The 17,120-nt window shown below is 35.5% G+C and overlaps 1 protein-coding gene across 1 annotated transcript in view; it reads left to right on the forward strand.

Moving 5' to 3' along the window:
• The first annotated feature begins 11,180 nt into the window (after positions 1 to 11,180).
• Positions 11,181 to 17,120, forward strand: part of AGBL1 (AGBL carboxypeptidase 1) — a 1,144,955-nt gene continuing 1,139,015 nt past the window's right edge. The window contains exon 1 of the mRNA XM_051981064.1: positions 11,181 to 11,521. Coding sequence (XP_051837024.1) covers positions 11,471 to 11,521 — 51 coding nt within the window. The 5' untranslated portion in view covers positions 11,181 to 11,470. The remainder of the gene's footprint in view (positions 11,522 to 17,120) is intronic.

Genomic DNA, 17,120 nt, shown 5'->3' on the forward strand with positions numbered 1-17,120 from the left:
ACCAAAAATCTTATGAACTACTGCTCTACTGAAGGAAATCTCCACACTCCCTACCCTGGACTCCTCTGACTCAGTAATGAGTCCAGCTCGTGTGTGTGTGTGTGTGTGTGTGTGTGTGTGTGTATGTATGTGTGTGGGTGTGTTTATATATGTATATAGCATGGTTATATGTACATAGCATGGGCTTAGTCAATAAAGTGCTATCCTCAGAGTCAGAGATGCGAGTGGAACTCAAATGGCTTAGTTTTTAATCATAATATCCTGTGTTGTCATTTCATTGTCTCTCTTGCCAACAGCTCAAACCAAGGCTTGGTTTTATGTGACCTATCTATGTGAACTCAGACAGATTCCTTAACCTGGCTGTGCTCTGTGTCTGAGGATTTTATTGGGCCTAGAAGAGGTGGTATAGCATTGTTCTGCATTATTACAAGCAACTGCCCATACTGATGAAATTATAGGACTGATCATGCACACAATCACACATAAATATACCCAGAAGTTCATTCTGGTCACTTACACACATATACATATATAAATATATGTAAATGCATATGTATAAAACCTCTATACAAATACATAGTTTATTTTGTTTGATCATACATATCGTCTATATTTGCATTTAGGTAAATCTTGAAGACTGGTGTATATACATACATATATATGTGTGTGTGTGTGTGTGTGTGTGTGTGTGTGTGTGTGTATAATCACTCCATTCTGGATTTGCAGATCTCAGTTTTAACTCCACAGAACAAGATGCCCCTCCCAAGATACACTTTTCCTTTCATGATCAGGCTGCTAACTTAAACATTAATTGACACACACCTTCATCAGCTTCTTTTCCCTTCTAATTGGAGGGTTGGAGAGTTGGGCAAGGAATATGAGCATCGACAGAATTCAAGAGATAATGAAGGAAGAAAAGTATGGCATGTTATAGTCCACTGAATCATGAAGAAATGGACATGATTGAATGCACAAAGTTCACAACAGAGTGGAGTACCAAACTCCTTCAAATGCTTTTATATTGCAAGGTAGAAAATGAGCTTTTCAGGTTCACTCTGTATCTACTACTATTTCTGATTTCAACTTCATAGAATAAAATTTGCCCTGGTCCCTCCTCCTTTCCTGATTCCTAGTATGTATTGCTTTTTCCTTTGCCTCATCAGATCGTAATATCCTTTTTAAAGATTCTTATTAATTAATTGAGTTATTATTAAGTGCTTTGCACCATGTCTGTCATATAGATACTTCATAAATATTTAATAGATTGAATCGAATATACACATCCATGAACCATTCCCCCACCTCCCGTTTCTCTCTCTTGTAGACTGTATTCTATGCCAGCTATAAGCACTTTAAAAGAAACCCAAATATTATCTCATTTTGTAGTGTTCTGTTTGGTTTTCTGGAGGTCTTTGGAGCAGCCTTCGTTTCAGCTGAGTAATCTCCATGAAAATAGCCAGGGATGAAGTCCAAAAGTCTTTGTTTTCTCCTTCACAGTCTGTCTCCTTGCCTGGAGCCTGGACTAGCTTTCTGGAGGCCCTTCAGATGGGCCTTGGTCTTAGTATAGGAAATGTAGGAGTATAGATTAGCCACCACAATGGTGATGATGGATGAATGAGATGGAATGAAAATCTCTCCTTGGCTTGGAGACCTTAAGCTCCAGCCCCCAGTCCTCTGTCTTCTCTGAGTCTGTCTCCCAGTCCTACTCTGACTTCTTAAATACTCTATTATAATTACATCATCATAGGTAGGTGTGAATCTTGTAGAATAACTATATTAAGTACTAAGTACATGTACTGAACTAAAGAACTATTAATCACCATGCTAAACTAGATAACCATTGTCTTATCAAAACACCTTGTTTTAAGTATGTTTCTCTAGAGTTCTGGCTCTCTACATTATTTTATCATTTAAAAAATGCTAGAAAGTAAATGCTCTTATTATCCCTATTTTACATTTGAACATACTGAGGCAAACAATAGTTAAATGACTTGATCACTCAGCTAGTAAGTGTCTGAGGCTAGATTTGTTCTTGGATTCAGGCCCAGCACTCTCACATTCAACCACTACCAGGTGGTTTAATGTTTGCCAAGTATTTTATATTTTATTTGATGTTCTCTATGAAGGAGGTACAATTATAATACCCTCCTCTGTCCCCTTTTTTCTTCATTTGTTACAGATGTGGAAACTAAAACTGAGAAGAAAATTAGGAAATTTGTTTAGGGTTTTATAGCTAATAAACTTTGGTGAAGGTTTGAATCCAGGTCTTATTCTCTTTTATATTGTTGCAGATTTCACTGAGGAAACTATGATTTCATGAATGCTGTTATTTGTGAATCCAGAGAATTTCATCCTCAATAAGTAATTCTTTTGTTTGGATTTTATGATAGATGTCTTCAATGATACATAGAGCATATCTTATTGAACATTGTGGATAGTGAGGTCTCCTTTGTTCCAACATCATGATATCATATGATATATTAAATATCTGACAATTTTAGCCATTTGCATGTGAAGCTGATTGGTATAACAATCTGCCCTACCTCCACCTAATTGCCATTAGAGAAAAGATGGTTTCTATATCCTTAATATAAGGGAGGGATTTCTTTTTTAAATAGAGTGGGACCCTCTTAGTCTGGATATGGTTTTTCTGAAGTGTCATGTCTACTTGAGTAAAAGATGTAGCTAGTTTTCTTTTCATTTACAGAAGACAGACTCCCTGAATTCCGAATGACTCATTTTATTGGTAGATCTTCCAATAGAGATAGGTATTGTTTCATATTTTGTGAAGTGAAAGGAGAGTTGTCTCCTTGGGTTGTAGCAAAAGGATGTGACATGATTAGCCTGAAAGGAACAGATCTGATCTTCTGATCTCTGTACCTGTCTTTGCTTTTGGATATAGCACCTTCCTGATACTGCTCTGATTCTCTTCTCTTTCAGGCTGCCATAAGGGAGTAGCAGTCTTGCTCACTAGGGCTGGATTTACTCTGACCTAGAGTTGAGATGAAGCGTAAAAAAAGGGAAGCTTTGTTTTTGCTTTGTCTGTCTCTGGAATTAAGAATTGCAGATGGCTTTGCATTCAGATACACCAACTAGGCCTAGGAGAAGTAATATAATGGCACTTGTTCCCAAGAGATAATTATCTATTTTATAGCTCAAGATTATTATTAAGAGCTGTTTTCTTTCATGTAGAAATAATTTTGATGGTATTATGTCTTTGTTAATAATTTCATTATTTCAGTTGGTAGTTCTTGTGCTTGGCATTTTATTTTCTACTAGATTTATGTGAGTGTTACTGATAGGGCAATTTCCCTTCTAGAGTCAGATCATTTCTATTTTATTCTATTATATATGTGTGTGTGTGTGTGCGTGTGTGTGTGTATACACACACACACGCACACACATATATATACATACATACACATACATACATATGGGGGTTTTAGTCATGATCTACATTTAAAGTCTAATGATTTCAGCAGACCTGGACTTCAGTGGATTTGAAAAGCAATATGCTTAGTAACAGTGTAAGCACATAGTGTTCTGCTTTTCATCTCACTTGATGTAGATTTGTTCATTGAGTTGCTGAGTATTATCTGTAGTAGGAAGTCACATTTGTCAGAGAGTTTATATGTTTCCAACATATGCATTGGAGATAACTTGTTTGAGCACAATCTTTAAGGCTGCATTTTGTTCTATGGCATCAAATACATATAAAGTCTTGTTATGTCTATTAGTTATTGATCTTTAAACTCTTTACACCTATCAGTCAGGGCTGTGACCAAGAAACTGTGGCCTTCTATAGCACCTTATGTATAAAAGCTTGCCTGTGGATCCTTTCCATATTTTCCTTAAAGATGCTGTAATTACATAGCCATTCAACTAAAGATTATTTGAAAATTAGAAACCAATCAATTAAAAATTCAGCAGGTGCTTAGTCAGTACTTGTTATGTATCAGGACTTGAGTGAGGTGGTGTTGGTAAAAATACAAAAGTGAGACACTCTCTGCCCTTGAGGAGCATGTACTCTTCTAAAAATAGACTTATGGGCCAGTAGTTGCTAATAACTAACTTTTCCTTCTTCTCTTCTTCTTTTCCTTCCTTCTTGAAAGTAAAATAGGAGGAGCAGCTTATAGGTACAAAATGTTGCATACATAATTAGATTGATGATTATCCCGCTTGCTTTTACTTCTTTTTTTTGTATTCTATGGAGAGAGGAGATGATAGGAGGGGCTATGTAAAACAAAAGGCATCAATAAAAAGTATGCATAAAGAATCATATTTTCTTTTTATTTACTGTTTTGGGAAACTGGAGCTTGTTTAAATGTCTGATGGCATATACTGATAGCACACAAAGTGTTATCTCATCTTTTATCCTTTCTTCTAATTTGATATTTACTGTACTTTGTTCCACAATAATGTTCTGGTTATAGAAAAACAACAGATTCTAGCATCATTGCTAAGTGTGCATCCAGTTATTTTTTGTTTATTAAGAGAGACAGTTTCATTTTTATGACATCATTTAGTGATCACCATGTTCAGTACTTTCTATCTCTTTTGTTGGAGGAAATTGCCTTATACCTATATATCACTAAGATGAAGTAGATGATAAAGTAGATGACAAACTCTTGGTATTCCTCATTTCTTTATTCCAGTCAGTATTTTCCACCATATTTTGTATTCATCTTTTGGATTGTGCTTCACATTGAAGTCACTGAGTGTTAATTTGTATGGGTACATATGTAATATGTAATACATAAATATATGTGACATGTAATATATATGTAATACATAAACTTTAAACAGCATATACACATACATGAAAACACATACATCACAGTATGTGTGTTCACATATGTATACATTTATGTACATATATAGTATAAATATGTTTATATATATGTGGCTTGCATTTAATTGGAAAGTTCCTATTGAGTCTTTTATTTACAATATATTATTTTTGCATGTATGCTTGTAAGCTTCAGTGAGCTTCATGGTGGCTAACAAAGTATGCATACATACAAATATATACTGTGTGAGTTACAAAGCTAGATAACCAAGAAGTGCATGATATTAGATTTCCTTTGCTATTTTTGAATGTTGTCAACACCTTTTTCCAGCATTCTGAGAACCATTCCATTCAGCTATAACTTTTTACAAAATTAATAGAGATAACATGGTACAATTCCTAGATTAAGCGAATATGCTCAAAAATTTAATCAAAATTAAACCCATCTATGAATCCTTTCTACAATATCTAATAAATGGTCATCTAACTTTTATTTGAACATCTTTGGTAAAGGCAAACTCACTGCAATATGTAGGTACTCCATTATTCTGTTGGGTGGTTCTAATTACCTTATTTGATTTTCACAGGAATTGTATGATGTGGGTGCCATTCTCCATTTACAGATGAGAAAACTGAGGTTGAGAGAGGTTAAATGATTTTCCTAGAATCACACTTTTTAATGTGAATTATCCTGGGCCACATAACCAGATAAGCATCAAAGGCCAACCTTGTATTCAGGCTGTTCAAAACCCTTATTTCAATTACCTTATTCTGTTTCTTATAAAAAGACCAGAGATATATACTAGCCACCTTCCTGGCTACAGAACACAGATTATTTCAAGAGAAAAAGAGGTAACAGGGGATGTGGAAGTATTTTTCCTCCAAGGAGGAAAAACAAAAGATAGTATAGGCAACAACAGTCATTTCTGATCATTATAGCTTATTATAGGCATGTTGTACAATAACAGATGGTTAATATGTTGCTATGCTAGCCAGCCTTAACTCTCTTAGATAAGAACATTCATATGTAAATATCAGTAGAGTGATGAATAACCTTCAGAAAGCTTGTTGTTGGCAGGCTGCTTCTTGGGGTACCCATGAAGGGCATAGTGAAGTAACAATAGTGGCCACTGAGGATGTTTTTTATTATTCTTGAATTAGTCATAGGCAGAAGATATTTATTTTGCTTCAAAACCAAATTTCATTTCCTGTTTGTGGGCCATTTATAGGTTATCTCCCATTCCTAGGATGCTCATACTTCTCATTTCAGCTTCTTAGAAACTCAAGTTTCCTTTTATTCTTTACTCACTAGTATTTTATTTTTCCAAATACATGTAAAGATAGTTTTCAACATTTATTTTTGTAAGACTTTTTGTCCCCAAAATTTTCCCTCTCTTCCTTACTTCTCCCCTCCCCAAACAGCAAGTAATATGATATAGATTAAATATGTCCAATCTTATTTCCATATTTCTCATGTTGCCCAAGAAAAATCAGACCCGAAGAGGAAAAACCATGAGAAAGAAAGAAACAAACAAAAGGTGAAAACACTATGCTTCAATATACATTTGGTCTCCATAGTCCTTTCTCTGGTTGTGGATGGCATTTTCCATCCCAAGTCTATTGGAATTGCCTTGAATCAGTGCATTGTTGAGAAGAACCAGGCTCATCACAGATGATTATCACATAATCTTCTTGTTACTATGTACAATGATCTCTTGGTTCTGCTCACTTCACTTAGCATCAGTTCATATAAGTAGCCTTTTCTGAAATCACTATGCTCATCATTTCTTATAGAATATTTCTAATCTTCCATTACAATCATATATCACAACTTATTCAGTCATTTCTCAATTGATGGGCATCCATTCAATTTCTAGTTCCTTGCCACTACAAAATGCTGCTACAAACATTTTGGCACAGGTGTGTCCTTTTTTCTTTTTCATGATCTCTTGGGACATAGACCCAACAGTGAGAATGCTGGATCAAAGGGTATGCACAATGTATAGCCCTTTGGGCATATTCCAAATTGTTCTCCAGAATGATTGTATCATTTCACAACTCCACCAACATGAATTATTAGTGTCCCAGTTTTCCCACAACCCCTTCAACATTTATCATTATCTTTTCATATTCATTTTATCCAATCTAAGAGATGTGAGGAGCTGTCCTAATTTGTATTTCTCTAATAAATATTGACTTAGAGTATTTTTCATATGATTGAAATGGCTTTAATTTCTTCATCTGAAAATTGTCTGTTTATGTCTTTTGACTATTTGTCAATTGGGAAATGACTTGCATTTTTATAAAGTTGATTCAGTTCTCTATATATTTAGAAATGAGACACATTCTATTCAAAGTCTTCTCTGATGCTCCAATTTTTGGTCTGTCTTCTTCCTCAAGCCATTTGTATTTATCTAGGTACATGTTGTATTTCTATACTTCTCCATCCTCCCCAAACCCCCCACAGAATATGATGTCAGTGTTCTGGTCACATATCTATATGTATATATTATATTTATATGTATATATTCCCCTTCATGCATGTTCCTTGATCGATTGTGCTACTTGGGCATGTTCACATTCTCCCACTAGTGACATGGCAACCTATGAGAGAGTATGAGTTTGATAAGTATTTTCTTATCATTACTTAATTTGCTGCACTATTTATTTTGCTTAGAACTGAATTACCATTTCTGATTGTCTTGGAAAAAGTAAGCACTGATGAATTCTGAGCCATAGTTTTGAGTGGACCTTGAACTGGGGATAATTTATGTATACTCACTATGTTCTACAGATATATGTAAAAAAAAAAAAAAAAAAAAAACAACCAAAAACACAAATGTGAGATTCAGAAAAGGAGAGCGATTTGTCTATACATAACAAAATATCAAATCAAGGAATAATAATTTAAAGATGATTTCATCTAACTAAGCATAGATTCCTTAGACTCCCTTTTAACTAATAACTATAAAGATTTATATAAATACAAAATGAATTTGAGTAACTGGTAAAGGTTGCCATAATTTTTGCTTCCTTTTATCCATCATCATATTACATAAAAAACCCTTTTAATGTAAATATGTTTTATGGCCAAGAGTTGGCTTGAAAAGTTTCAGCATCACAGAATCAACTTAAATGCCTATTCTCTAACGGTATTTGCTTAAAGACAATTATATACTCCTTTTCCAAACAGAATTTTCCCTGTTCTGTATCTACTTCTTTTTTAAAATTTTGAAGTCCTAAGTGCACTTGAGACTGGCTGTATTGTCTTTCACTCTGAGAAGCTACATCTTCCTTGGTTGAACTTACTGTTAGAGCCAATCTAAGTTAGAATCATAGTCAAAGAATGTAGGTCAGAGATGCATGCCGGCGGGACCAAAAGTTTTTTTCAGACACATAAATTATCCTCTATAATAGTGTAGAATAGGACAAGAGGGCAGAAGAGTGGGGAGATCACAACTCAGGCCATGAAGAGTCAGAGAATTCTGAATCTTAGGACATTAGAGCTAGGTGAGATGTTAGAAATGATTAGATTATGTGCTTAATTTTACAGATGAAGAAACTGAAGCTCAGAGCAATTTTAGCTAACATGGTTAACAGATTTCAGAGCTGGAAATGGAACCCAGATTTCACTATTTCCAGGGCATTATTCTCTCTGTCATGCTATGCTGTGCCTGCCTCCCTAATATGTTAAATGGCAAGAGTAAACTTTTTAGGCTGGCCTTGTGATTTCAATGAGTTGTTGGGAAGGTACAGAATGCAAATTGTCATCTTTTCTTTGATTTATAGATTTGAGGGACTGCCAGAACTGAGAGATTATGTGACTTACCTAAGATCATGTAGATAACAGGTGCCAGAGGCTTTTGAACTCATGTTTTCCTAACTCTATCTATTATACCCCACTGATTCTATTATTAGTGACAACAATAAAAACTCATATTTATATCGTGCTTTACAGATTTCAAAGTGCTTTATATATGAATTCACTTGATGTACACAACTGCACAGATACCTTTGAATCAAAAAAGCTACTATGATTACATTCTTCATGGATTTATTATGAGGTATCTAGCTGTCTGGCTTCTTTATTATCTTTCTCATTGAAGGGGTTATTGTACTACTTTGCAAATAAGCATAAACAACTTCTACTTGTACAAGGCATTAAAACTGCTTCTATAATATAGTTTGAAGGGTGAAACATTTCTGTCTCCTCAACTCCCAAATAATAGCCTGTAGGATGCCCTACATGCTTACCATTTGTATAACAAACACATCACTAGTATTTATTTGAACTTCATATTTTGATAATTAATATTATAAAGGAAATGCCATCTCTAACATGTAGTACATTAAGATACTAACATCTCAACACAAATGAATAAATCTTCCTTGGGGTATGGAGGAGATGGGCGATAGAAAAGGTAAATTTTGATGAGAAACTTGGAAAAGTCTTAGGGTAAGCTTTGTTTACTGGAAAAGTATGTGTGTGTGTGTGTGTGTGTGTGTGTGTGTGTGTGTGTGTGTTGTTAGTGGGACTTTATATTCAGAGTTCAATAATCAATTTAATTTATCCAACATTATTCTGTGTTGACTATGTGAAAGGCATTGTGCTAAGCCTTTTTCATGAAAATATGAAATAAACAACAGTTTCTACCATTAAGAAATTTTATGATTTACTTAGAGGTAAAGAGTCAGAATATGATGAAGGATATTGAAAAGATTAAATAGAAATGGATCATTTCTAACTGAGGATTGGATAAGAGAATGCTTCAAGGAATAAGTGGCCCCTGAGTGAGATCTTAGAGGAAGAGAAAAATTTTGACAGCTAGAAATGTCGAGATAGTTCATTGAAGGTATGGCTGATGGATTGCACTGATTTCCATATACAAGAAAGGGCAGGTATGGCTATCCAGGAATAGCTCATAGCTCACTCTGGTTGGAATGTAGAGGGTATAAAAGAGAATAGTGTGAAATAAAATTGCCCACATAAATTGGAGTCATATCATAGAAGTCATTAGAAGCCATTTTGTAGAGAAAAAAGGCAAATTTTTTTCTAATGGAAGAGCAACTGTATTTGTTGTTTTCTGTAATTTCAGATTACAAGTAATTTTAGAAATTCTGATGAAAGGAAGTAAAAATTTTAGTCTATGTTTGGGGATTTTTCTTGTCTTTCTTTTTATCCCCCTCATTCTTCTAAGAAGATGTAGGGAAAAGTAAAATTGGATTTTCCTTCAGATGATCAAATGGGACAGTTCAAGGGCTTGAGTTCCTGCCCTTATTAAGCCTTTGCCTCTGGTGCATTAAGGGATACCCATGGATTTTCCCTCCTCGATAGAGCTTCAGTTGTCCTTGGAGTGAGGAGTTTGCCAAGAAGAGGCTTGTCTCACTAATTCTGGAAACTCCAGGCATCAAAGATTTTAGCACCCTAATTTTCCTAACATAATCCCAACCTCCATTTACTTTTTTAGCTTTAAACTCAAAGTTCCTTGAGGATCTTGTAGCATTTGAAGCTTGCAATAATCAGGTAGCACCAGGAAATGTTTTTTGGTCTGAAATCTCAAAAATATGGTTGGGCTACAGCTTGCTTGAAATTTGGAGGTAGAACAACATGGGTTTGGGTCCCTCTTATAGGTGTAATTCCCACATAAATTCCTGTCCCTCACCCTTCTGAGAGAAGGGAAGTTTGTAGTATGAGTACTCTTTAGGCAGATGACAGCCATTTTCTCTGGCTATGTGTAATTTAGCTGTCAAGCTCCATTTAGCTTGCCTCTATAATTTCACAGAATTTTGCTTGGGAATTTACACTATGTAAATATATTTGATCAAAATATTCAAGCTAAATGAACAGACTAGAATTCTCTGTCTTGATCATCACTAAGTCTTTATGGTAAGAAGGGTATTGAGGCAGGGAGGTGGGTTTAGATAGCATTTAATCTTTTTATACAAACATGACAACAGATACTAAATGGTTATGATTGATGCTTGATTTTCCTAAGAAAACTGCCCACATCTCTTGTTCACCTTGTGTCTCAGTATGGGATGTTAGCCAGTGCTATTGGATATGGTACTATCTAATGTCCTTGCAAATAAACACTCCTGCCCCAAAGATATAACACCAATCCCATTCCATTGCCCTACATTGCAACCCTGTTGTGTAAGGCCCTATAGATCTCCTGTTACATTAGAGCAGGCAGGAGACCAAAAAAATTGGAGGGGAGGGGGAGAGAGAGTCTGCTTAGATCTCTTGGAAATAAATGGCTGGTCAGCTGGGAATGCCTGTCAGCCATCCAAGGTGGCTTCTTCTCTCCCCGGGGTTCCATTGCAGTACTAGAGGTGAGTGACTCACTAGTATTCCCTCCATCCCTACCCCCACCTCAAATGCTGAGGCCTTTTTACAGGCCTGTCCTCTCCCTAATCCCCCAGATTCTTTATATAGGAAATGAATCTCCCTTGTCACAGTGGGCAAGCCAGCAGGGAGTCGGGGGGCATTTATCTTTCCGCTGAGGTCTAGGGTTGCATTGCTATGACTTTTAGCACTCAGCAACATGTGTGGATGAGATCTCTGTTCAGCTCCTACGAGGCCAGTGGCGAGGTCAGCTTGGCAGCTTCCCTGTAAGCCAGGCAATCGTCTGCAGATACTTTTTCAGATTTAGGGCAGGAGTTGGTGAATTGAGGATCAGAATGGCTGAACAAGAAACCAGTGGCTTACAAGTCCTTCTCTCTACCCTTCAGGTAAGAAGAGTCTGAATTCATGAGAATGCTGGCTTGTTTTGCCGATCCCCAGGATAGTCCTGACTCACAGCCAAGCTCCTCTGCTCTCTGTCAGTGCCGTGAAACTCAGTTTGTGAATCAATGGTGGAACATGAGTTGTCAATTTTGTCTCCCATCTGCAGCCTGGCCTAAAGGATGTTTGGGTATTTAAATACTAAACTCAGTGATCCCAATGATTACTCTGCTTCCATGAATGATCCTGCCGAGATTAGAAATATGAATTTAAATGATCAGGTAATGGCAGACAAGAAAAGGTGGGAGTAATAGATTGATCAATAATGAAAAAGATCTGTCAGGACTGTCAGTGGTTCAGACACAAAACCTTTGGGTAATTTTCAGAGCCATAGGAAGGAATAGTAAGAGGCGGAGAGAGCAAGGGTGGGTCATATGTATCTAAATGGGTTTATTGGCTTTCAAAGATTTTCTTCATCTTAATCAAAGAATGGCAGAGCTAAAAGGGAGAATATATGGCTGATCCAAGGTCCCAAGGGGGAATCCTAGGGTTTTAGGAAGTTTGCAGTAAGAAAAGACCCTGATATCTAGATATGTTCACGTAGTTAGGAATATCTGCAGAGCTATAACTAGTCATTTTTGTGCCTGAGGCAAGTATCATAAGACCCCCAATGGGGCAAGTGGTAAGAAATACAATGTCTTGCTTCTTAGGAAGACCACTTTCCAGTGGGCAGGGGGAGAATCAAAGAAAAACTCATCTTGGTTAGAACTGCCAGCATGCCATCTGGTAAACTTCCTGTTTAAGCTGATTATTTTTGTAAACTAGGTGCTAAGCTCAAATACTTTTATGCTTCTGAAGCTCTGCAAGGGTTGTCAGTACACTCTAAATTTAGGTTCTATAAGGCAAAATTCCTCTCTTACCTCCCCAGTAATGACTCTGATCATCTGATTTACACAATTGCAGGCCTACTTTTGCTCAGTTTTCTGAGCTTTTTTGCCTATGTTCTTATTTCTTAATTTTAACAAATCACAGCAAAAGCCATGCCACTTAGATCCCGCCTAACTGTAATATTTAAAGAACTGCATTTCACTTTGTATTGTGTTTAAGGAGAAAAGGACAAACATGATATCTGGGATTTAGCTTTAAAATGACCAAAATATACTCAAGAAACTCTTCTATATTCATCTACACCACACTTCAATACTTTCACCCATATGGTATCCATACATGGATACCACATACTCACTCTCCTGAAGAATTCCTGGAATGGAGTATAGATCCAGGCAAGTCTTCTACAACCTCTTCCCCACAGAGGGAGAGTATGAGAAAGCTTTAACTTATCTTTCTCAATCAATATCTCCAACATTCCTCAAATTTAAATGAATCTTTTTATATCAGTTATACTAAAATAACATTTACTGCAATGTACCCTTCCATAGATCAATGTACCATACTGGGATCTTTCAGAGTTCATTGTGGCTCTGTGAGAACTTTGGATTCTCTAGAACAGAGAGATACTTAAGATGTGGCAATAAGCTTTCCCTCTTGATTCTGGCCATTGAAAAGAAAAGCTAAAGAAAATGAGAAAGAGAGTAAATGAAAATAAGAAAAGAAGAATCTCTAATAGGACAGTTTATTGCAAAAACATTTTATTTCTTGGCTTGAGTATAAGTCTGACTCTGTTGCTCACAATTATATGCTTAATCCCTCTACACAAACTTCATAACTTTCAGGGAAAAGAGAAGAGTATTTGTTCACTTTTCCTACTTTCGTTGAAGAAAATGTTTAATCTGAAAAAAAAAAATGCCTTAGAACTCTCTTGATCTAATAGTCTCCTTATACAGAGGAGGAAAATGAGGTCAAGGGAGGTGATTTACCTTAGGTCACAAAACTAGTTAGAGGTAGAGTCAGGAATAGAATCTATATTTCTTGGGGCCAGACACATATTCATTCATTCTGTCATTTAAGAAGCATTTATTGGGCAGCTAGGTGGTGTAGTGAATAGAGCACCAGCCCTGAAGTCAAGAGGATCTGAGTTCAAATCTGATCTCATATACTTAATACTTTCTAGCTGTATGATCCTAGTCATATAAGTCACTTAACCCCAATTGCCTCAGGGGAAAAAAAACCAAAACACATTAATTAAATACCTACAATGTACCAAGTTCTGTGCTAGCATTTGTGAATACACATTGCAAAAATGAAATATTTCCTGCTCTCAGAAAGAACTTGTGAATAGATAAATATCAAATATGTATTTAAATTAAAACACAGTAAAATTGGGGAGAAGATGCTAGCTGGTGGTGATGGGAAATCTGGATAGACTTCTTAAAAGGGGTGGCATTTGTGCGAAACCTTAAAAGAGCTTAGGAACTCTAAGGGGCAGTTGTGATGGAAAACATTCCAGTCAGGGGACAAAGATATGCAAAGGAACTGCCTGAGATGGGTATTTTGTTTTGTAAGCCAGTTTGGCTAGATGGAAAAGACTGTAAATCAATCAGTCAAAAAAACATTTTTTAAGCACTTATAATGTGCCAAGGGCAGCTAGGTGGTTCAGTGGATAGAAGTGGAGCTGGAGTCTAGGAAAACTCATCTTCCTGAAAAAAAAAAAATTGACCTCAAACACTTATTAGCTCTGTGACCCTGTGAAAGTCACTTAATCCTGTTTTATTCGGTTTCCTCATCTGTAAAATGAGCTGGAAAAGGAAATGACAAACAATTTCAATATCTTTGCCAAGAAAAGCTGAAATAGGGTCTCAAAGATTTGGATATTATGGAAAATAACTCAATATCAACAACGTACCAGGCATTGTGCTAAGTGAAAAGGATACAAAGAAAAAAAATATTGTTCGTAAGAAGGATCAGTAAGGGTAATATTAGAGGGATAAAAATGTAATAAGACTAGAAAGGTAGGATGGAGATGGTGGATGGTTTCAAATAACAAACAAAGGAGATCGGATTTTATTCTATATCCAATAGGAAGCCCTTGAAAGTTCTTCACTAGGGAAATGATTAGTTCAGACCTGTACTTTAGGAATATCAATTTGTTAGTTATGTGGAGGATGGAGTGAAGAGGGATGAGCCTGGAAAGAGGGAGACTTATTATTTCAGTAGTCCACTATACCTTTCATCATTTGGCTGGTGTTAATGGAGAAGATGGTGAATTGCCAGGCTCATAGGTTGTAGGCTTCACTCCAATTCTGACAACATAAATCTTTGCTTAGCTATGATTTCCCAGGTCTACTAACTATTTATCTTTATTGGAATATGAAAAATGCCTAAGTATCTGGTCAGTTTTGGCAAATACAAGACTGTGGTACTGTAGCTCTTTGTTTCTATTTGCATTTGTCTGTGGTGCCCTGTACATTATTCTTTTATATTCTTTCTACCCACTATCTCCAGGGTTTTGATCACTGCCAAAACATAATAAAGCTTTCTTTGTTTTGATCCTGGACTTCCAGAATATCATCTATTATGTCTCACATGGTATTTTCTAAATGTTTGGTTTCCTATTTCAGATTAGCCTTGGGCACTGGCAATAGCAAAACTGAATGGTGAGATGTGGACTAAGTGAAATGGAACTTTTGGGACAGTTTTATTGATCTTGTCAACTTTGCCATACAAAGAATATTTTAAGACAAGAAGGAATTTCATTCTCTGTGCTAGAAATAGGTGATGTTAGAAAGCACTAGGCTGGGAATCAAGAGATCTGGATTCTATTCCTGGGTGCCTGGACCTACCACATGACAATGATACATGACATTAGACATGTCACTATAATTCCTTGAGTCTGTTTCCTCTTATATAAAATGACATGGATTAGATCAGAGGTGAACTGCAACAGTCCTGTGTATAGGGAACAAATTAAAATGCTTTGGGAAATATTAAACAATGTAGATTATGTTAACATGTGGTTTTCTAAGTCAATATGAGACCCAGAGGGATGCTTATATATAGTTTACTGGACTCTATTTGAGTTAGACATTACAGACCTTGGTGATATCTAAGTTTTCTTCTGGATTTCAGAATTTGTGTTTCATTTAATTGAGAATTTTTCTCTAAATACATGATTAAAGGTTCTACCAGCATATTTTTTTTGAGAGGTATTTTGAGAACTTCTATCTTTTGCATATCAATAAGGACCATTTTAGAAGAAATTATTTCTGTTCTCAGAGAGAAGTAGTAGAGTTTGTAAAATCAGAAAAATGCATATATACATATATCTATATATCTATATCTGTGTGTATGTGCATATATACAAACACATATATAACATGTATATATACATAATACCCATATATGTGGACATATATGTGTGTATATATATATACATAGAAGAATATATTATATATATGAACATATATGTGTGTGTGTATATACATAGAAGAATATATATTATATATAATAGAGAGACATAGAGAGAGAGACAGAAAGAGTAAAAAAGCACATTATAACTAAAAATGCCAAATGTTGGGAAGCCTCTAGAAGCATGGTTTAAGATTTGACTTGTTGGTAAAGTTTAGGCTTCCTAATTTGTCTTCAATTTTTGCTCTATCAGTGACACAAATAAGGAAACAAACTGAAATCTGTATTAATTTCAAGCTTCAGGGAGAACATAGAAACTAGATGAAAAAGAAAAATCTTGTAGAGATGGTTGCCAAATAGAAAAGGGATGAAGTGGATAAGGAATAGCATCTGTTGGTATCTCAAATGGAAGACTTCTGGCTAACCAAACATGGGAAAAGAATAGGGAATTCAGAGGCATTTACCCAGCTAAGGTACAAATTGAATTTTCTTCTTTAGTATTTCATTTGTTAAACTCCAACTTTTTGCTGCCCTCATTCTTCTCAAATTTGGTTGGATCAAGGGAGCCCTAGTAGAGTTTACAATTGATTCTTTACTTAAAATAGTCAACTTTCCATTTGACTTTAAGATTTCTTGAGAATGTGTGTCCCTTTTAATAACAAGAGTTCCTTTAAGCTTCCAATAATTTGTTATTTCCTAATAGGAATTTAGAGTCAGGGAAAAATGGGGTAGTACCTGAGAAATCAAAGGCCAATTTTGAATTTTGTTGATAAAGTGCTTTTAATTCTCATTTTACATTAATTTATTTTTAATGAATGTTTATTGAGCACTGACTGTATTCAATTAGGTACTCTCCTAATACTATGAAAGCTATAAACATGTAGAGAAAGAAAAAAAGCAAAATAGAAAGAAAAGAAAGAAAGTATATAAGAAAGCTTCCATTTAATGAGATAAGATAAAGATTTATAGAGAAAATAGGATTTGATTTGGGCAGGTCAATACCAATAGAAATTAAGGAGAGGCACTTTTCTAGACCAGGCCTAATTCAGGATACTAGATCAATTCAGGCTCAGGATTAGAATACAATGAAGCACTCATGAAACATAAAAAATATTTAAAAAAAACCAAAACTTTAATTTAAAAAAAGATAAAAAATAATACAATTTAGATAAAAGGCTACTTCTCCCTATGTTCATCAGGGTAATAATCAGTTAGTTCAGCAAGGTATTCCCTGAAAGGAAGTAGAAAGTCTAACAAAATGTCAAACCCTGACTTGCCATGGAATAGTCTTTTTATTCCTTA

The sequence above is a fragment of the Antechinus flavipes genome, chromosome 2, assembly GCF_016432865.1.
Source record: "Antechinus flavipes isolate AdamAnt ecotype Samford, QLD, Australia chromosome 2, AdamAnt_v2, whole genome shotgun sequence".
Classification (NCBI taxonomy): Eukaryota; Metazoa; Chordata; class Mammalia; order Dasyuromorphia; family Dasyuridae; genus Antechinus; species Antechinus flavipes.